Below are 23,888 nucleotides of genomic sequence, written 5' to 3' on the forward strand. Positions count from 1 at the left end.
TTGTTGAATCTAATTGCTTAAAGAACGATTTATTAATGTATATTGGTATGTTTTGAAATAAAAAGGAGCTTAGGAAGAATATTCATCTTAACAGTGTTAATTCTTCCAGCTAGTGTGAGATGAAGGGTTGACCATCTATGCAAGTCTTGTTTAATTTTTTCCATGCAGACGCGAAATTTTGTTGATATAGAACTTTATGTTTACTTGTGATGTTTACCCGAGGTATTTAAACTGTTCTGCAATGATAAAAGGAAGGGTGTCTAATCTAATATTATATGCTTGCGAATTCACGGAAAGAGTACACTTTTATTCAGATTAATTCTGAGACCAGAGAGCTTTTGAAATTCTGTGAGTGCTGCTAAGACTGCAGGCACAGAATTTTCTGGGTCCGATATATACAGTACCATGTCATCTGCATATAATGAGATTTTCTGTTCCAGTCCTTCTCTGCTAATCCCCTTTATCTGATCAGTATTTCGACAATGTATTGCCAGTGGTTCAATGGCAATTGCAAACAGCAGTGGTGACAAAGGGCATCCTTGTCTTGTGCCACGTTCTAGTTTAAAGTAGTCTGAGCAAATGTTATTGATGCAAACTGAAGCTTCTGGGTTAGTATACAGTAATTTAATCCATGCACAAATGTTGGGCCAAACCCAAACTTCTCCAAAATAGTAAAAGGTATTTCCATTCAATCATGTCGAATGCTTTTTCTGCATCCAATGATAATAATATTTCTGGGGTGTTTGATTTAGTTGGTGAGTATATTACATTAAACAGGCGTCAAGATTTGAAGATAAGTGTCGGCCCCTAATAAATCCAGTTTGGTCTTGTGATATTACGAGGGAGCACTTTCTCCATCCTTCTAGCTATGATTTTAGAGAGTATTTTAACATCGTTATTCAGAAGTGAAATTGGTCTGTATGATGCACATTGTAATAAGTCCTTATGTGTGTATGTATATGTATATATATATATATATATATATGTATGTATATATATATATGTATATATTAAGTGCAAAATTCTTTTTCTTTTTTCTTTTTCCTCTTTTAAAGACTATATTGGTAACAGATATCTCTATCTTTTAACCTTAAAGCGCCACTGCATGGGGCTTGATGTGCTTTGGACGTGCTCTGTCTCTGGGTATGTCAGAGGACTGGGACTGCGTGAAGTGGGTTTTAGCCTCACCTGGGGAGGCAAAAAGGGAGGGTGGGGGGTTAAGGGGGGAAGAGAAAGAGAGCAGGCTTGATCTATATCTAATCTATCATCTCAATCTTTATAATTATAACTATCAACGTAATAATAAGCTGCATGGCAACAACTCTTGGGGGAATAGGAAATTAAAACCTAAACTATCTCACTTCCAGTTAAGACTATAAAATGACATCAAAAACTCAGAATCAGTGTCTCCATGATGGGACAGTTAACTTCGTAAGCTGGAATGTTAAAGGCCTGAATCACGAATTAAAGAGAAAGAAAGTACTTGCTCACCTAACAGGTCTAAATGCTAAAATAGTATTTTTACAGGAAACCCACTTACTAAGTAAGGATCAGTTCCAGCTGCAAAAAGACTGGACTGGCCAAATGTTCCATTCTAGTTTCACAAAGAAAACTAGAGGGGTGGGAATTCTTATACATAGAACAGTACCATTTGTAGCATCAGATGTAGTATTGGATCCTGAAGGGAGATATGTGATGGTCATGGGAGACTTAGCTAACTGTAAAATGATTTTGATAAATGTTTATGCACCTAATGTTGATGATAAGGAATTTATACAAAATTTATTTGCATCCATTCCCAATCTGAACACTCATAAACTTATAATGGCTGGGGACTTTAATTGTGTTCTAAATCCACTTTTAGATAAGACTTCCTCCACAGGGGAACGCAACTAACACCGCAAAGATAATTACAAAGTTTATAACTGATCACAACTTATCAGATCCCTGGAGGTTTTTAAACCCAAATTCAAGAACATATTCTTTCTACTCACCAGTACATCATTGCTACTCAAGGATTGATTACTTCTTTATAGATAATAACTTCTTGCCTAAGATTAAATCTTGTAAATACGATGCTATTGTTATTTCAGACCATGCTCCGATGATCTTGGAGCTGAAATTACTAAGCCCCATACACTCACCCCAAGAGATGGCCTCAATCCGCTTCTATTAGCTGACGAGAATTGTACTGAATTTATATCCAAACAAATCGAATTCTTTCTAGAGACAAATACATCCCCTGAGATCTCTGCAGGAATACTCTGGGAAACTCTTAAGGCCTTCTTAAGAGGACAGATTATCTCATATCTTTCCCACAGAAATAAATCCGCGAAGAAAGTAGCAGAGATAAAAAGTGAAATTACTAAAATAGATGAAGAACATGCCAGACTACCAAGCGAGACTCTACATAAGAGGAGGCAGGCTCTACATTCAGAATTAAACCTCTTGACAACTAAAGAAACTGAACAACTAATTTACAAATCCAGACATCATTATTATGAACATGGAGAGAAAGCTAATAAGCTTTTAGCGCAACAAATTCACAAGCAAGATGTACGCAACGCAATCTCGGTAATTACTAACACGAATGGAGATAAAATCATTGAACACAAAAATATAATGTACACTTTTAGAGACTACTATAAATCCCTATATACTACTGAGTTTAAAGAAGACAATATACAATCTAATGCATTTCTGGATAAATTACAGATACCACAAATTGACGCTTTTAGTGTGGAGGAACTCGATAAACCTCTGTCATTATCAGAATTACTGGATGCTATAAAGTCACTCCAAGGTGGAAAAGCAGCAGGCCCTGACGGCTACCCTGCAGAGTTTTACAAGAAATTCTCCGCTCAGCTAGCTCCCCTCCTATTAGCAACATTTACAGAAGCCAGAGATAACCAATCTCTTCCACAAACCTTTCGCCAAGCACTAATCACTGTCTTTCCAGAAACACCACATTTTTAAATGATCACTGAGCAAATAAACCACATGTGTGAAGTTGGCTACCGAAACAAAGATGCATGGTATCATCCAAACAAAATGTGAACTGTAACTTTTTACAAAATTAAAAATTTTCTAATACATTTGTGTATATTTATGGTAGTAAACAATAAAAATGATTAATATTGCATATATTTTACGCATTAATGACTTACTAGACCATTTTAGTTACATTTCCTAGTAAACGCGCGCGTGTTATCTGCATTATTTCACAGTAGGTAGCAAAACTCACAAAATGATTTCCATTTAATAACATGTTGACAATCTGTGAATAGGCAGGTCTGCAAATCATAAACCCTTAAATTGAAATGGCCAACTGTATATTGATTCTCTCAAAACATTCCATTTTCACAAATAAATGTGAAAGATAATTTTTCAGGAAAAGGGTGATTTTTTGTTAATTTTTTTTCTTTTGAAAACCTCACCCTATTCACATTAAGTTTTTTTCCAAGACAAAGCTGTACATGTCCTTATAAGCAATGAACACAAGTAATAAAAAGTGAATAGAATAATACAAGATTAAAAAGAATGTACTAGAAACAAAAACACAGGGTAAACAATAGATAGATAGATACTTTATTAATCCCAAGGGGAAATTCACATAATCCAGCAGCAGTATACTGATACAAAAAAAAAATTAAATTAAAAAGTAATAAAAAATGCATGTAAAAACAGAAAATAACTTTGAGTAATGTTAGCATTTACTCCCCAGGGTGGAATTGAAGAGTCGCATAGTGTGGGGGAGGAACAATCTCCTCAGTCTGTCAGTGGAGCAAGACAGTGACAAAAGTCTGTCACTGAAGCTACTCCTCTGCCTGGAGATGACACTGTTAAGTGGATGATACAAACAATGCAAAAGACAAGCATAAGCAAAAATATCTTCAGAAACATACAACAAAGAATGGCACAAAGGCAGCATTAAGTAGTTCAGGGAAATGCTTAAAAATTGTTATTGACATAAACCATTCTTAACAGAACATACACTAGGAGCTAAAATACCTCTGTGATAAAACATCTAGCACAGCATGCACAAATTAACAATAGGATTACACAATGTACATTATCATCACCGGTTGGTGGGTCAGGTTGGGCGATGGAGAGATGGCTATAGATTGCAAATATATTCATGTACTGCAGAATACTTGAGGTGCATTACAGGAAAAATGTCATACTTCGTTCTGTTTCATTGTGCCTTGTTAGCACATATTTTGCCTTTCCATATCATGTGTGCAAACGCTATAAAAAATTATAATGTCACTGTCAAGTTGCATTAGCCTAGGGAATAGTGACCTACAGTGCAAGCAGTTATTTCATAATGCAAATGACCAGCTTTAAAGCAAAATCATTCAGCAGGTCAGTTTAAGGATAGTGTACTACCTAAAAGATCAATAAAAACACGGCGCCATAAATATGCCTGTACTCTTTCCATTCAAACTTAGTGTGTGGTGTGCTGATTAGACTGCTTCTTCTTAGCCACAGGGCACTCCTGCTGCTTGAGGAGAAGTGCAGTCCACTTGTCTGTTAAAGGCTTATATATATATATATATATATATATATATATATATATATATATATATATATATATATATATATTAAACACAATTCTTGTCTCAGTGGTATAAATTTAACTGGTTGCTGAATGGCATATTTTTGCTATTATTTTTATAAAAGGAAGCAAATTCAGTTTCACTCAAAATTGTTGGTGTTGGCTCATCTCTAATATTAGGTTAAAATTAGACCAGGTCCAAGGCCTCCTGGTTTCAAAGTGTATGTTCTGAGCCCTGTAACATCCTCCTATAAAGAAAATGACTCATCATCAAGAAAGAGAAAAGCCACCTTTACTTGCTAAGCTGTGCCACAAACTAGCAGTTCAAAGTGACCTCTCAGACCAGATGTGAGATAAGTAGAGCAATTCCCTATCGCTTTAATAGTCTTTAGCTACTCTTCCCCACCATCAGATCTGGGGGAAAAAGGGTTGTGATGCACAACAATGAATCTCGCACACATCTACTGTGATTCATACTGCTTGAAAGCTTTCTGGTGAGGCGTGTGAGATTTAAGAAAAAAACAAAACAAATCAGCTGCTTAAGTTTGTGGCTTTGAGGAAATTTATAAAAACTGTTCAGAGCCAATTGTCAATTTTTATTTATGTGTTCAGCCAATCACTGGATGGTATAATTGACCATTGCCTGAGCCCTAATTCACAACCTCGTCAAGTTTTCAGTTCTTAAATTGAAAATATCTGGCAAAGTAAGTAGTTTTATGCTAATCAAAAGTGTATTGCATTAAATTAAAAAAGGATTACATTTAATGTATGAACGTGCAATTCATGTGACAAAATCTGAGTATATGGTGTGTGTGTTTTACTGTACTGTCTTGTGTTTTTCAGAATACAGTGTGTGCATTTCAGTATACCGTGTATGTACTGGGATGAATGTATCAAGTTCTAAATGGTGCCTCAATCTGCTTCTTTTAAACATCAAGTACTGCTAATAGAGTGCATACACAAAGCTTATGGTTTGCACTTGTACAAACCAAGATGGGACTCAATAGCTACTTTATTCCTTTCCAGTTCTATACAGATATTTATTCAGCCCACAATGTTCTAATTTAAATTGACACAGAATAACTTGCTCTCTCCCTCCTGCTTTTAAACAATTCCTTCAGTCATATCTCCCTAATCATAAATTCCATCAATTCGTTCATTTATTGAAGTTAGTCTATTGGATGAATTCACTTTAAAAATGTAAATGAAAATGAATATACTAGAACAGCCAATGCAGGCCCAGGCATAAATCCAATGGAAAAATCTGTAGCAGAACTGCAGTCCACACATAACCCCCAAGCCCATTTTAAAAAGCATCAGATATTTTGCCAAAGAGAAAAAAACTACACCATTCAAAAAAACTTAAGTTCAAAAAGGACATCTATATGAAATGGACTCTAATAACAAAAGAATAACACAATCAGATTTTTACTTTATTTTTATAGATTTATTGTTCCCTCACATCTACACAAAAGTCCATTAACAAAATGTGTTAAACTTCCTTCCTAGTAACTATCTGTGTGAAGTTTGCACATTCACATTTCCTTGAGTCTTCTCAGAGAACTTCCTGTCAGATCCCACAATGCTTGCTTGGCTAACTTATGACTCAGAGTCATCTTTGTATGAGCAGAAATTTTTACTGCTGACTTGTGCTTCACCCCCTGCTGCATACTCCAGGATGACTGTACTTCGAGATGAAATATGTTTGTGAGTATGAGACTGGCCATCCTCCCAACTAATAGGTTATCTTGAAATGGAAAGTAAAGGACAGTGGCCAGATCAATGAAACAATCAGGTTTAACAGCTCAGGTGAAAAAGTAGTTTAAAAAATAGGTAAACAGTAATTTCAAATCCTAAACTGAGGACATTTCTATGCACAAATAAGAAATGCTCACTTTTCTACAACAGAGTCTAGGAAAGATGTATCACAGACTAAGGGTGCCCTGTGAATTAATAAAGTGCTGTACACAGTAAAGTATGGTACTGGTTCTTCTTTTTGTGCCCAGTATTATTTGAATAGGATCTGGTTCCACATATCACTCACTGATTAAATGGAGCCAGAAAACTAATGGATGAATAAGTAATTGTTGACATTGTATTTTTAGATCATGTTGTGCAGAACAGTGAAACAAACTTAATTCATTTGGAATTAGGTAAATATTTTTTTAACACTGTGAACACTTTCACAAGGCAATGGAAAAATGAAGAATATATACTATAATACAGTATGTAATTATGATATGTGATTAAGTGGGATTAGAAAATGATATGGATAGATTCTTGAGTGTTTTTTTAATATCTAAATGGCTGATAAAGTGGAATTTACCTTAACAATATCAAAACTCTTAATCAAAACCATCTGCTATAAATTAAATTGAATTACAGGTTATTAAATAGTTATATATTTATTTGCAAAAATAAACATTAGCACTTTAGAGTTAAAAATAAAATTTGGAAGAAATTAAACCAGAAGTGCTATAATCAGAACACTCCACTTCTGTTTTGTCCCTTTACCAGCTATAGTTTGACAAAGCCTTTAAGCAAACATGAGAAAAGTACAGACGAGAGCTGCTGAAATTAAGTGAAGCTTAAGGGCACCAATTTTACTTGAAATATTTTGACAAATTCTGCTGCTGTATTAAACCAAGCATATATATTGTTCACAACTGTGGGCCGGAAATAAAAGTTATTCAAAGAGCAGCTTTAATATATATTGCCCAAAATTGATAATTTTATTGCACCATCTCCACCAAGAGTTGCAATGCAATTAAGTCAAAATATTTTGTTTCAAAAGTCATCTAAATAGTGCTAAGAATAAACCGAGACAGTGTAAATAATGCAACACAAAATGGAAAACAGTGAGAATACTGTAGTAGCTGAAAAATATGAAAATGGTATTTAAGGATGATAGAAGCCCATAGGTGGAAAAATGTGTAAAGGTAGATTAATTGTAGTTTACACAGATTTAAAATGCTCGCCAATGGTGAATCATAAGTTTAGTGCTGAAGCTAAATAAAATTGTTTGCGGTTATCGTAGATTAGCTCTAAATGTACTGACCAATGGTTGGATGTTGTCATAACCTCCGGAAACTTATTAATCACTTAATTATATTATTTATTTATTGTGCATTATGTAAAGTATAAACAATAATACAATCCCTTTTTTGTGTGTAATGAAGTATAAAGTCTAAGTACAAACTATCACCACAAATTGACTACACATTTAAGGCACTCCTTGATAGTAGTCCTTCATCATTTTACAGTATATTATGCATCCCTTTCCAAATTATGTTGCCAAAAAATATAAAAAAGAAGGAATGCCTAAAAAGTTAAATAAAAAACATTATTACAAAGAATACCATGACTGGTGACTGTCTTTTTCTGTTAACAAGTGTCATTAAGCTCTTCAAGCACATCTTTAATCTGAAATAAAAAAGAAAGTATTTATTTATATGCAATATTAGCAAATTTTACTTGTTTACTGTAAACCCACTTTTTGTAAAATACCACCTCTTCTGTGTACATTCCATGTAAATCAATGTAAACACCAGAATTTAAATCTAGTGTTATTAACACATAGACATTTTCTCACTTTCTGCTCCATTTTGTAAATACTATAAACTGTTAACAGTACACAACTTGATTGTATATAATGTATGTACCAAAACTGCAGCACTACAAGGTGGTAGCCAGCAACAAAATAAATAAATAAAACTAATGCTAATTTATGTCTGCATAAAAAGAACTATTCCCTGCTATAATTCTCATTAAAATAAAAAAAGACTTTCTCCTTTTGTTATTTTATTTGTAATAAAGATATACTCTTTTTACTGCAAATGTTTCCACAAGTAAGCATGCTTTAGTCACTTGCTGTTCCTGCCAGCCATTTCAATGATTGAACTGCAACTCTGCTAAAATCTAGTTTCTCTCACTGCAATGGCTGCACACTGTACTAGTTTTTTCTCTTTTACAACACTTCAGTAAAGTCCATAGCCTATGGGTAATGATTTCACAGTCAGTCTGTTTTCCATTCTCCAGTATACTGTATCCCTCTCCTGCTCTAGCATGTCTTCAGCCAATGCAGTACATTCAACATTTCAACACTATAAAAGTTTGAGTTTAACATTAGTGAAACTGGGTCTTCCACAACAGTCTTATTCCCCCTAATAACACAAAGCAATGCAAGGTATTAAACATGATAACAGAAACAAAAACTAAATAATAGGCAATGCTTGATGAGAGCATATCATCCATAAGTTGTGATGTTTTCTGTAAATGGAAGCTGTGATATTTTACATGTAATGTCTGTTAATATTTGATTCATGGCATATCTGCATTAATATAATTTGGTTTTGAACACAATTTACAAGGTGAGCTGCAGAGAGTAAAAATCGGAAGTGGTCTCCCGTAGACTTTCTTGTATACTGGGGATGGATATTTGAGACAATGATGTAAATATGTATATTATGCACATTAAACAACCATCAACAACACATCAAATCAAGTGAATAATATATCGAATAATTATTATAAAAGTAAAGTTGAATAAATCGGACTCTGCAGCTGTATGAATAAAAAAGTACCACTTCTAGTTAGCAGAAATAGTTTAAAAGTTGATAGAAATCTACATTTTGTACCTAATACTTGTATGCAAAATTTGGTTGACCTAAGTGAATGCGTACTCAAGATATCGTGTTTACATACATATACACACACACACAGACAGACACACAGACATAATTCCAAAAACTGAGAGAGCTCTAAAACGTTGAGATTCACCAAAATCTCGAGGTCCAGTTTTTGGATAATTACACTACTTTCCCTATACTTCGTATATGAGAAAGTAAAAAGTCAAGAAAAGGGGACAGTTACAGGACAATGCATGTAAATAACTGATAAACAAGAAACATTCATTGATACTTTGTTTTTTAAGCCATCACACTAAACTCCCAAAGACCTCAGGCATGAAAAGACAGGCAGCCTTTACTGTATTTTCCTCAATGACAGAAAAGGAAGTGAGTGTGTGAAATCAAATCACAAACCTTTTTAATGTCAGGTCGTCTGTTTTTATTATCGTGAAGGCACTGACTGGCAATTAAATACATTTTCTCCACTGATTCTATATTCCACCCTTCCATTTTCTTGTCGACACACTCCTCCAATGTCATCTCTTCATCTTCAATTTCAACTTTGAAGTCGAGCTTAAAAACAAAAATGTATATTTTGTCTTCAATGATAAAATACTTTATTAGAAAACTGTAGCATTAAGTAATTTAATTGAAAAAATACATACAAAAAATTAAGGGTAGTATGACATATTAAATGAAAGGTTAGATATGCAGCATATGAACCTTTCTCTCCATTTTGAAACTCATTTATTTCGGATCAAGCCTGGTAATGGTGAATCAAAGAAAAAAAATAACCAGTCTTGATCCGTGGGTCAGTTAAAGTTCTGACTTTTTAATTGCAAAGAGCAGAAAATAATTAACTTCTTTTGAGAAATGTGCACACCAAAACAAAGTAAATGTTTACTTGAGGCCATATGAACAGAATTTTAACCTAGTTACCAGAAGACCACAGGGGAAAGTGTGTTCAATATTATATATCAAAAGCCAAATGTCAAATATCACTGTACTGTACTACTACAATGTATAGTAACAAAAGCACAAATGTGAGAAAATTATTTTCTGCATTTTCTATATTATAAAATGAAAAAAATTCTCTTGTTGGTAAAAGTATTTGTCACATAAACAAAAATAAACTGCTGTGACAAGCTAACCAGAAGACAAGAATATTAAGATCATGGCATTCAACTGAAGGATCCTGAAATTATGCAAACTAATTGAATTGAAATACCAATTGTGTCCTCATCGTCTGTGATCTCATATAATATCATCTCACTTAAGACACAATGAATGTTATTGGACATTAATCTTAAATAAGACAAGTAGCCTGCCACATTGTTTAGAAATGATATTTAATCTGCTGTCTTTCTGCACTAAGATTTAAATCACATTATGTGTATTCAGTAAAAAAAAAAAACTCCTAAAACATGAAATGTTGCCCTATAATTTACACAAGCCTTATTCCACTTACATATAGTATCTGTTTATACTGTCCATGTAGAATATGTGCTAACTTGTGAGGTGACTTCAAAATTTCTCAATGTACACACAATGAACAAACTGTAACAGTGAAGAGCATACAGTTGTCCACTCCCTGCTCATGTCACTTGTCCCCGTCAAACTCAACAGGTGCTCACACAGCAAAGATAATATTTATGGAAGCAATGTTAAAGTGCATAAAAAAACATTTTCAACATTCAGAGCTAAAAAAACAAATGCCATAACCTTAAAACATTATATTTTTAGAAGTAACATCATTCAAGTGTTTTTGAAGAACCAGTTTTACTTAATTCTCTGAAAAAATCTGTTTAAAAAGGTATTTACTTGCAAATGACCAATGACATATTGTCCATTTATATGTTGTGTATTGTACCGTTCTCTCTTCCTATTAGCATATCCATAGCTATACAGTGCAATCCATATAGATCACTTTTAAAAAAGGTTTTAAGCGTCTCTGTATGTGAAACTAGATCTTGTAACACACAGCAGTTCAAGATATTAAAATGCTAGCATTAGAACTGTGTGTGTGGATGGATGGGTGGGATTTATTACAACAGGCTTGGAGGGACAGACCTGCAGTACTTGGACTGGCAGCAGTCTACTGACTAGATGTTAGGAATAATTCTAAAGCATCTTTAGAGCCACCATGGCCAAAGGTAATTAATGCTCTAGAATTAATAAATAAATAAATATGAACAGCCTTCTCTGTTACTAGTTTGTTACTTATTAAAATTTATTGTCCTATTGAAAATAAAAAGGTACATTGGAATGCTTACCAGCATACAAAGGGAAACATATTTAAGCTTTTCAATTGAAGACAGGGTTCTACAATGAACTAGAGGGGCAGCAGCAGGTCTTCAATTCAAAAGCTCAAATTTGTTTCAATGTGCTTCATTTTCATGTACTACTCTCATTTTTTGTTTATTTAAAATATTTTAGCAAAAAAATATGATTTCTGAACATTTTATGGACATTTTATTATTGTTTGCTGTTCAGTGTTGGTCCCCTCTGGGCCACTAACGTCTCCAGAATTAAAAACTTAGATATCTCCACTCTCCATGAAAACATAAGAGTAAAATGTTTTCTCTGTCATCACTAAAAACAACATGGGGGTAAGTAAGACCTAAAAAAATATATAATTTCTTAAGGGTGAATCTGTAAGATTATAGTTCCTGTGCTATTTATCTACATCAGAGTAATAATTTTATGTTGTTTCAGGAAGCTACAGACAGATTCTTATTTAAGTTATTTTTCAAAAGCACAATACCAGCAACTGTGGCTCACGATTTTCATCAACAGGTGGAAGTCCAGAGATGATTTCTAGTAAAACCTGTACAAAATAAAAATTGAATATAGATACTGTTTTATAGAAAAATCAATATATCTAACATCTGGAGAGCTTACAAATTCAAAAGCAATAATAAAAATAAAATTTCAAGGCACTCTAGTGCTTTACTTAGAAATGGCTATTCTGTCTTAAACTTAATTGCAATAGCAGATACTGTGAAACAAGAAAAATATTATGAATGTAAAATTCTGCAGGCTGATACTGAAATGGATAAGATTAATAGCTCATTTATACTTGAACACTTTCAGACTGCCTCTTCCTATATCTACACAAGGCCTTAGACAACTAAGGATCATAAGGCTTTATAGCTGTTATTTCTGTGTTCATATCAAATCACATAATAACGTGAAGTCGATATAAATGGGATAAGAATGAGACAGAAATTGCTTGCACAAGAAAAATGCCATTGGAAGACAGCTTAGAAAATGTGACTTTATCAGATATTCAGATTCAATATTTATATATTTTTAAAGTACAATCATAAAATATTCAAACTGCTTCTTTTTTCACATTGTGTCAAAACAGCCATACTCTTAAATGGATATTTTTTTAAAATCATTAATCTGCATAAAATACCCCATAATCAAAATGCAAAAACAAGTTTTTACAACTTTTTCCAGAATTTGGGGCTTAAATCATACCTAAATGAAGCAATTTTACACAAAGATTATATCATCTTTGTGTGTTTTATTTTTAAGTAAAAGCAAATAACAATCCATACCATCAAATCATACATTACAAAACCAAAATTCAATCCCCACCCAAAAGAAAGAGAGGAGAGCCAGTCGACAAAGACAATCTTTAAAAGCAGCAAGGAAGGAAGAGTATCCTTTTACCCAATATCTGTTTGCATTTCTATGTGGGGTTTTCTCTGGCTACTCTGATTTTACTTCTAGATCCCAAAAGCATGTGTGTCAGATTATTTAGCACTTCCTAACTGTCCTCACATGAATGTAGCTGCAGTAATGCACATCCAACAAACTGGGGTACTATCTATGTTGTTTCTGGCCTTTCACCAGATGCTTTTGGCATAAGTTCCATTTCTCATAAAATGCTTTGATGTTGAAAATGAAGAAAAGGGCGAACCAAAAAGAAGTACCACATTTCAAATGTTTATTCTACAAAAACACTCCAAGATAAAATTAATTTCATTATGACACAAGAAAGGGTATACAAAATAGATTTTTTTTCACTCTGTTTTAAAAATGATGTCTTCAAGGTGGTGGCCATCATTAGCAATACACTCTTGGAGACAATCTCTGAACGCTTGCATGATTCGTTCAGCCATTTCAAGCGGAATAGTGGCAATTTTATGCCAAACAGTGTACTTGAGAGCTTCAAGGTTTTGAGGTCGGTGTGTGTATACCTTCAACTTGAGATAGCCTTGAAGAAATTGCGCAGAGCGAGATCAGGCGAGCATGAAAGACACCCAACATCACTGCACAGGGAGATCAGCTTCCCTGGAAACATCTTCTGCAAAACTTGCATGGATCTCCGTGCCATATGAGCTATTGCTCCATCCTGTTGAAACCAGGCATCTACCACATGCATTTCTTCCAGTTAGGGCTGGAATATTTCAATGTAATGTTCTGAAGTGACGGTAACTGTTGCTCCCCCCTCCTCAAAAAAGGGCCTACAATGCCAAATTCTGCAACAGTGCAACAAACTTTAACATGGGGGTCTCTGATGAAGTTCATGAGGGTTGGTTTCAGCACAATAGCGAAGGTTTTGCTTATTTACGCAACCATTTAAATGAAAATGTGCCTCATCACTGCATATAACAATGTTGTCTCCATGAACAGTTTTCAGAATGATCACGCAAAACTCTCTCCAGCTCTCCCAGTCTCTCTCAGTGATTTCCTGAACTACCATCATTTTGTATGGAATGAAATTAAGGTCCTCCTGCAAAATCATCCTCAAAGACGTGTTGGAAATGCCTAAGGCAGAAGCATGTTTGCGTGCTGAACTTCTAGGAGGCTGCAAAATTGATGCCCTTACAGCTTGGATGTTTTCAGGCATTTGTACAGTCCGAGGACGGCCTGGAGATTTTCTGTTCAATGTTGTACCCATCTGTTTAAATTTAGCCTCCCACTGAAGAATTGTTTTCCAATTTGGGACATCACTGTTAGGAGGAATGCTGAAGTGCATTTGGAAGGTGCGTTGTATAGTAATGATGGACTCATTGTATTTGAAGAACGCTTCGACAGCGAAAGCATGGTGTGCACCTGACCAAGGCATGTTGCAGACTGAAAACTACAAGGGATCGCCTATCGAAGAACCCCCACCCCAACCCACTCAGCTGCCTGTACCTCAAGCAATGACCTTGAGAAATGTGGTACTTCATTTTGGCTCACCCTGTACTTTGGTGAAGAGAACTCTTTTATAAAACAGCCTGCTTCAGTCACAAATTTCATGTATAAATGGATCTCTGAAAAATGTGTGCAAAGCACATACAGGATGTTTTGCTGAGAGGGGCACAATTAGGATAGTTGCCAGTCACATACATAAAACTGAGTTAAAACATGTTGGTTAGTTACAATGAAAATTGATGCTACCTTATACAGTCATGGCTAACATTATCGGCACCCCTGGAATTTTCCCAGAAAATGCACCTTTTCTCCCAGAAAATTGTTGCAATTACAAATGTTTTGGTATACACATGTTTATTTCCTTTATGTGCATTGGAAAAACACAAAAACAGAGAAAAAAAGCCAAATCTGACATCATGTCACACAGAACTCCAAAAATGGCCTGGACAAAGTTATTGGCACCTTTTCAAAATTGTGGGAAAATTGTTTTATTTCAAGCATATGATGCTCGTTTGAACTCACCTGTGGCAAGAAACAGGTGCTGGCAATATAGCAATCACACATGAAGCCAGTTAAAATGGAGAAAAGTTGACTCAACCTTTCGTTGTGTGTCTGAGTGTGCCACACTAAGCAAGAAGAGCAGAGAATTGTCTGAGGACTTGAGAACACAAATTGTGGAAAAATATCAACAATCTCAAGGCTACAAGTCCATCTCCAGAGATCTTCATGTTCCTTTGTCCACTGTGCGCAACATAATCAAGAAGTTCACAACACATGGCACTGTAGCTAATCTCCCTGGACGTGGACGGAAGACAAAAATTGATAAAAGACTGCAATGAAGGATAGTTCGAATGGTGGATAAACAGCCCCAATCAACTTCAAAACATATTCAAGCTGTTCTGCAGACTCAGGGTGCAACATTGTCAGCTTGAACTATCTGTCGACATCTGAACAAAATGAAAGGCTATGGCAGGAGAGCCAGGAGGACCTCACTGCTGCCACAGAAACATAAAAAAGCCAGACTGGAGTTTGCCAAAATTTACTTGAGGAAGCCAAAATCCTTCTGGGTGACTGTCTTATGGACAGATGAGACCAAGGTAGAGCTTTTTGGTAAAGCTCATCATTCTACTGTTTACAGAAAACGGAATGAGGCCTATGAAGAAAAGAACACAGTACCTACAGTCAAACATGGTGGAGGTTCTAAGATGTTTTGGGGATGTTTTGCTGCCTCTGGCACGGGATGCCTTGACTGCGTGCAAGGCATCACGAAATCTGAAGACTACCAAAAGATATTGGGGCGCAATGTAGGGCCCAGTGTCAGAAAGCTGGGTCTGCGTCAGAGGTCATGGGTGTTCCAGCAGGACAATGACCCCAAACATATCTCTAAAAGCTCCCAGAAATGGTTGAAGACAAAGCGCTGGAGATTTCTGAAGTGGTCTGCAATGAGTTCGGATCTAAATCTGATTGAACGGTTATGGAGAGATCTCAAAATTGCTATTTGGAGAAGGCACCCTTCAAATCTGAGAGACCTTGAGCAGTCTACAAAAGAAGAGTGGTCGGAAATTCCAGTTGAGAGGTGTAACAAGCTTGTTGATGGTTATAGGAAGCGCTTGATTTCAGTTATTTTTTCCAAAAGGCGTGCAACCAAGTATTAAGTTGAATGTGCCAATAATTTTGTCTAGCCCGGTTTTTGAGTTTTGTGTGAAATGATGTTAGATTTGGTATTTTTTCCAATGCACAAAAAGGAAATAAATATGTATATACTAAAACAGTTGTAATTGCAACAATTTTCTGGGAGAAATTGTGGATTTTCTACTGGGAAAATTCCAGGGGTGCCGATAATTTCGGCCATGACTGTATAATCCTTTCAATCATTTAAACCGTGGGCTGCAGATTGTTTTGCCAACTGTATTTCAGATTTTTTTTTTCTTTTTCTGGTAAAACGCTGCAATTACTATGTAGTTTTACATTTTATAAGTGCTTGAAACGTTAGGCTAAATTGTGAATGAATATTAGTTTTGGTTTCAGCTAAATATACTAATAACTTTAATTACAATTAACTGTTTTAAGCAAATCTGTTCAGTAATATTGTGTTTTTTGCCTTTACCAAAGGCCACCTTGTCTAAGCTAAATTCACACTGTTTAAATAAACCTATTTTTTTACCTTATCTATTGTGCAGTTGTATTTGTGCCAAACATACATCATATTAAGAAGCTCTGCAAATAGTAAGTGGTTCGTCACTTGGATGTTAGGCACCTCACATTTTCTAAGAGTTGTTGAGATCTGGGAATGTTCAATTTGTCCACCAAATATTAAAAAAAACACTACACTAAAAAATATAATTATGTATTAATTCTTCACTGTGCTCCTCCATAGATGATCAGCATTTTGCTCTTAATTGTCTTTATAAGTTAATTTATTGGAACACTTAGATTCTGGCTCCAGTAACTTTTTCTGTTCAGTATTTTTGATTTACCTACTTCTTCTGCATTTTAGGCCAGTACCTACTTTTTTTCTCTCTCTCTCTCTCTCTACTTAGGTAATTTTTGCTGTTTTTTTTCTTGTGGATTGGTAGCAGGTACCAAGAGACTATGTGCATTCAATTAATAAAGAGAAGTGGAAAAACAAAAAATTACAGCATTTTTGATTTCAATATTATGGTTACTGTCTGATAGGCTGACATTAGGTTTCCTTTTTGAACTCAAGAATGGGCCATCACAAAAAAAAAACAACATGCAGCCAATGTCAGTCCTGTGGTCAGAAACAGAGATAAAATGCATGCCATTAGAAGATGACAAAAGTTGAAGAATATCAACATTATATAACTATCAGAGGAGCATAACAATGTGCCAGAAGAAGCTCATTAGAGAATACACCTTGCCATACCTTGTTAACAATATGTTAAAGCAGATAAAGGCCCAGCCAAGCTACACCACTGTTAGCAAGGAACAAAAAAGTATGGCTGCAGTGAACAGAAGAAACCCCTGCCTAATATTGAGTTGGTTCTTCAATTGCCGGAAAATGCAACATAATGTTGCTAGCTAATGTAAAGTTTAACCAGAGAGGTATGATAGTTTTTTAAAACATTAGAACAAGCTAGAAGAGAACAGGCCATCCAGCCTACCCAAAAAAACATCATCTAGTTTTGAGAGTCCCCAAATTCTTAATATGGTATGTTAAGGTATGTAATTGTACAAGACAATGCTTAATACAACTACAACAATATTTGAATGACAATGGATATGTGAACATCATTACTAATGAAGCATATCTCATCATTGCTACAGCATAACCATTTGCAGATGGTTTTTTTCAACACAATAATGCTGCATTAGTTATTAAAAGGAAGGTTCTAAGAACATATCATTGCATTTAGTAGTGCAAATGGCCTCCCCAGTTAACATATCTCAATCCTATTGAGCGTTTGTGGGCTGGTAATAAACTACTTGGATTAGAATTTCACCATCAACTCAACTCGGGCAGCAAATGTAATGAACCACCAACTCAATATTAGGTGGAAGCAGCTGAAAAACTGTACAAATAAATTAAGTAACATGATGATTTTGTACTTACTACTCCAAAGCTGAACAAATCTGACTTCGCTGTAATTTCCCCTCTCAAAGCTTCTGGAGCCATGTAAGCAGTGCTGCCAACAACTTTTTCAGTAAAAACAGTTGAAGTCAGCTTTGCTGCTGCCCGTGTGAGGCCAAAGTCTGAAATCTTTGGTATTAGCAAAGAGTCCAGCAAGATATTTGCACTGTCAATAACAATTCCATATTAAAAAATATAAATAAAAAATAATGTAATTACATTTACTGTTTTAGAAAACAGCTATTTTTCTGACTTTCCAATTTAAAACAATGCTTTTATAACTCTTGGCTGTAAGCCAATTTGGCAGAATTAAAAATATTTATCACTGACATATTATGTTACTGCTAAGTTTTCCTGTGAGTTTAAAATAAATCCGTCAAATTGCTCTAGAACTCACTGAAGACAAAACAGCTAATGCCTGATTATAGTTCTCAGATAAGGCAGGATATTCAGAGTTTTACTTAAAAAGAAAAAAAATAATTATACCATTTACTTTCAGTATACCAGCACATACTGAACTACTGTATATTCTATGATGTGCTATTAAAATTACATTTTCCTTTAAAATTCATTAAAAATTTTGACTTTTTGTTTCAGGATTTAAGAGTTTAAAAAAATGGAATATGTCTGGCAGAGCACTCTAATACATACCTTTTTATGTCTCTGTGGATGTGTTTATTGGTGTGTAAATATTCAATACCACAGGCACTTCCCAGGGCAATGGAGCATCTTCTACTCCAACACAGAGGACTGGTACTATTCTTAAAGAAAGATGAAAAACGAGAAAACGAAATTAGGTTGTGGGAGAATACTTAAATGTGTATCTGTAGAAATGTATTAAAGTAGATTAATCTACAAATTTAAAAAATACACATTGTTCGCCTGATAGAGCTGTTTAAAGCTTTTTTAAAAAACTGTCTCCATTGTGTACGTACTTCTCAAAAGTTTACAATATTAATGCATTACTAACCAAATCAATTCAACCTAATAATGTTTAGCAATGCTAAACAGTTTCAAATGTCAGTATGGAAAAATAACACTGGCTTAATAAAATTGACGCTATTAAAGGGATCATTAGGGTCATCAATTTAAATAATGTAATTGGCAACTAGAGCTGATTATAGTATGCCTAGCAAGCCTGATATAAAATTGACTAACATTCAATATTAGAATGAAGTCTGGAAATAGCATCATAATTGAAGAAAATAAAAAAAAACAATATTTATTTACTAAAGAAAGTTATTTTCAGTGGTTTAAAGTAATTATTACATTTACATTTATTACTGTACTTGAGTAAATATATTTTTCAGGTATTTTTAGATGCAAAAAGTCTTTAAGAAGTATCGGGCGTGCCAATTGATAATGTTCTTGACATAGTAAATTCGTCATTAGATACGGGAGTCTTCCCAGACTGTCTTAAGACTGCTGTAGTTAAACCCTACTTAAGAAACATAATCTCGACCCCTCAGCTCTTGAAAATTTTAGACCCATCTCTAACCTGCCTTTCTTAAGTAAAATTCTGGGGAAGGCAGTCATTATGCACTTAAATGACCACCTCAATAAACATGCTATTCTTGATAAATTTCAGTCGGGTTTTAGAACAAATCACAGCACAGAAACTGCACTCGTTAAAGTAGTAAATGATTTGCGAGTGAATGCAGACAGAGGCCATTTATCTGTTCTCATCCTCTTAGATCTAAGTGCCGCATTTGATACCATTGATCATAATATTCTTAGAAATCGCCTTAGTCAATGGGTGGGCCACTCTGGCAATGTCTTAAATTGGTTTGAATCCTATCTGGCAGGGAGAAAATTCTTTGTTAGTTGTGGTAATTACAACTCAAAGACACTTAATATCCAATATGGTGTTCCACAAGGCTCTATCCTGGGTCCGCTGTTATTCTCAATCTACATGCTTCCTTTAGGTCAGATTATCTCAGGGCACAACGTGAGCTACCACAGCTATGCTGATGACACACAGCTGTATTTATCAATAGCAACTGATGACCCCGATTCTCTTGATTCACTGACACAATGTCTGACTTGTATCTCAGAATGGATGAATAGTAACTTTCTCAAGTTAAATAAAGAGAAAACTGAAATCTTAGTGACTGGCAATAATGGATACAATGAGGTTATGTATACTAATAAAAGGCAAAGCCCTCACTGACTGACTGACTGACTGACTGACTCACTCACTCACTCACTCACTGACTCATCACTAATTCTCCAACTTCCCGTGTAGGTAGAAGGCTGAAATTTGGCAGGCTAATCCCTTACAGCTTACTTACAAAAGTTGGGCAGGTTTCATTTCGAAATTCTACACGTAATGGTCATAAATGGAAGCTATTTTTCTCCATATAATGTAATGGAGTTGAGCTTGATGGCCGTGGGGGGCGGAGTTTCGTGTGACATCATCACGCCTCCCACGTAATCACGTGACCTGACTGTCAACACATTACGTAGAAAACCAGGAAGAGCTCCAAAAAGCGCTGAAGAAAACATGCATTATACAATTGAGAAGGCAGCGAAACAATAAGAAGCGAGCGAGTGACACATACTGTACAAGCATATTCATGCCTGCAGCTACTTCAGAAACAAAGCACGGTGTAAACCTAAAGTTTAAATTAAGTTCATAGACAGGCTGCCGCTGGCGTTTGTCATTCCCACGGCTAATCGGGATACAAGTTTAATGAGAGGACGCAGGGTATAAACGAGAGTTTTGATCACTTTCTAACTAAGTTCAAATTGCTGGTCGAAGGCTGTGCTTATACAAATTCCGAGAGACTGTGTTTGTGGGGGATTGACAGTTAAGGCGGGAGGAGGAGTCATGTCATAATCTCCCCTCCCATTCACCTCATTTCGCTCTGAGCTGAGCTCCGCGGCTAACGCCGTCTTTCAACTTCGTCACACTGCCACCAAATACTCACAGAAAAATCCACAAGTTAATACACACGCTGTCTCTAGAGTTTCTCCACACTGAATCCTCCAGGCACTACTTACAAAAGGTTACATTGACAATCGTGTTACGTTATTTTTAAAATGTTTCCTTTTCTTCTCGATTCATTTTACCCTCGCACCCCCTTGGTTTGAGAAGAAGTATGAAAAAGAGGTTAACAAAGAAATACAGATCACCAATTCAAGCTTTATGAATAATCGATTCGCCATCAATAATTGTTTTGGTAAAGCCATACTCAGTGTAATCCTCCTTCCATTTTATAATTTTTCCCGCCACTAGCCATGATTAAATGAACGGTAAAAAAGTAAGAGCGAGGTGACTTATTCAGGCAGGCATATATATGACAGCAACACTCATGACAATGTCAGTCATGTTACGTTATTATTAAAATGTTTTCTCTTCTTTTTCATTACTTCTTTAACATTACTTCTCCACTGCGTATGGGTATTTTGCTATATATATATATATATATATATATATATATATATATATATATATATATATATATATATATATATATATATATATATATATATATATACTAGCAGAATACCCGCACTTCGCAGCGGAGAAGTAGTGTATAAAAGAAGTTATGAAAATGAAAAGAAAAATTTTTAAAATAACGTAACATGATTGTTAATGTAATTGTTGTTGTCATATTTATATACATCTATATATCTATATCTATATCTATATCTATATATAGCAAAATACCCACGCTTGGCAGCGGAGAAGTAAAAAGAAAAGGAAACATTTTAATAATAACGTAACATGATTGACAATTCAAGTCAAAACTTGAATAAATAAAGTCACCGCTGGAATATATAAAGTCAAAACTTGAATATAAATAGTCATCGCTGGAATATATAAATTCAAAACTTGAATATATAAAGTCAGCGCTGGAATATATAAAGTGAAAACCTGAATATATAAAGTCAGCGTCAGAATTTATAAAGTCATTCCTGATTATATAAAGTCAACATCGGAGTATATAAACTCATTCCTGAATATATAAACTCAAAGTCAAAATATATTGATTGAAACGACTCTGAACTGAAGTAAGTTAACAAAAGTATCACAAAAGTTACAAAAACGTATTCAGAAAAATAAATTAAAAAAACACTGTTTGGTTAATGTTTTGAAAATGATGAATTTGCCCTGCCCAGGATTGGTTCCTGCCTTGCACCCAGTGTTGGCTGGGATTGGCTCCAGCAGACCCCCGTGACCCTGTGGTCGGATTCAACGGGTTCGGAAATGGATGGATATTGCAGCACTGACTTTGTATATTCCGACAATGACTTTATATATTGAAGTTTTGACTTTATATATTCCAGCGCTTACTTTATATTGTGAGCTGGAGGGCTTCGCTATTACGTGTGGGGACGAAACTTCACTTTGGTAACTGCTCATGCTCCACTTCAATGGTCATACCGACAGAAAGATACAAACTCTCGCCTCATGAGATGGTTTCTGAGCTTACAACTTTTACCATTTCACAGTAAAACATCGACCAGGTTCTGAACACGTCAACGCAGACGTATTATAACGACTAAATGAACCTGGTACAGGGATTCGCTTGATTCACGGAAATGTGAATAAAGCTGAGGGGGAGGGTGTGAGCTGGAGGGCTGATCGCACCCCAAGAAGATACAGACGCCTCCCTCTGGGAAAACCACAACCCCTGAAACACAGACTACCCTCACATTGCTCCTTACTTTCTCACTTGCGCTATAACGCGTAATGCAAACCTCGCGCGATACTCCGCTAACTTAAAAGCCTTGTGCAGCCTGTCAGTTGAAAATTGATTGTTTGCTTGCTTTTATCGCTCTCTCTCTGCTCCTAGCGGAACTGTCATCTCTGACTTGTCATGGAGCATGTTTAAGCTCATGTGTTTGCAGTGTTTGAATAAAAATCCTTCTTGTTTCTACGACCTCCTGTGTCTCTGTGTAAATCTGTGACCCAAGCGTGACAATATATTCCGAAGCTGACTTTATATATTCAAGATTTGACTTTATATATTCCAGCTGAGTTTATATATTCCGACGCTGACTTTATATATTTAAGTTTTGCCTTTAGGTGGCAGTGTGACGAAGTTGCTTCGGAAGACGGTGTTAGCCGCGGAGCTCAGCTCAGAGCGAAATGAGGTAAATGGGAGGGGATATGATGACGTGACTCCTCCATCCGCCTTAACTGTCAATCCCCCACAAACACAGTCTCTCGGAATTTGCATAAGCACATCCCTTCACCTGCAATTTTAACTTAGTTACAAAGTGATCAAAACTCTCGTTTATATCCTGCGTCCTCTCATTAAACTTGTATCCTGCATTACCCGTGGGCATGAAAAACGCCAGCGGCAGCCTGTCTATTAACTTAATTTAAAGTTTAGGTTTATACCTTGCTTTGTTTCCGAAGTAGCTGCACTGATGAATATGGCAGTATATGTCACTTGCTCGCTTCTTATTGTTTCGCTGCCTTCTCAATTATATAATGCATGTTTTCTTCAGCGCATTTTGGAGCTCTTCCTGGTTTTCTGCATAGTGTGTTGACAGTCAGTTCACGTGATTACGTGGGCAGCGTGATGATGTCACATGAAACTCCGCCCCCACGGCTTTCAAGCTCAACTCCATTACAGTAAATGGAGAAAAATACCTTCCAGTTATGACCATTACGCGTAGAATTTCGAAATGAAACCTGCCCAACTTTTGTAAGGAAGCTGTAAGGAATGAGCCTGCCAAATTTCAGCCTTCTACCTACACAGGAAGTTGGAGAATTAGTGATGAGTCAGTGAGTGAGTGAGTGAGTCAGTGAGTGAGTGAGTCAATCAGTGAGGGCTTTGCCTTTTATTAGTATAGATATATGAATGACCTCCAAAGAGCGCTGAGACTTTTGATCACGTGAACGAGTCTGTAACAAATGGGGTCTCCTGCCCTGCGAAAGTCGAGCAGCTGGCACGCGCGCATAGCTGTGCCGGCCTTTGAGACGCTGACTGTGCTTCTG

At 35.6% G+C, this 23,888-nt stretch overlaps 1 protein-coding gene across 1 annotated transcript in view; it reads right to left on the minus strand.

Moving 5' to 3' along the window:
- Positions 1-3,917: 3,917 nt before the first annotated feature.
- The window catches only part of irak4 (interleukin-1 receptor-associated kinase 4), a 73,550-nt gene continuing 53,579 nt past the window's right edge, over positions 3,918-23,888 (minus strand). The window contains exons 8-12 of the mRNA XM_039760892.1: positions 18,584-18,693; positions 17,915-18,098; positions 11,951-12,013; positions 9,601-9,759; positions 3,918-7,981 (exon numbers count right to left, since the gene is read on the minus strand). Coding sequence (XP_039616826.1) covers positions 7,943-7,981; positions 9,601-9,759; positions 11,951-12,013; positions 17,915-18,098; positions 18,584-18,693 — 555 coding nt within the window. The 3' untranslated portion in view covers positions 3,918-7,942. The remainder of the gene's footprint in view (positions 7,982-9,600; positions 9,760-11,950; positions 12,014-17,914; positions 18,099-18,583; positions 18,694-23,888) is intronic.

This window comes from Polypterus senegalus, chromosome 8, assembly GCF_016835505.1.
Source record: "Polypterus senegalus isolate Bchr_013 chromosome 8, ASM1683550v1, whole genome shotgun sequence".
NCBI classification, from domain to species: domain Eukaryota; kingdom Metazoa; phylum Chordata; class Cladistia; order Polypteriformes; family Polypteridae; genus Polypterus; species Polypterus senegalus.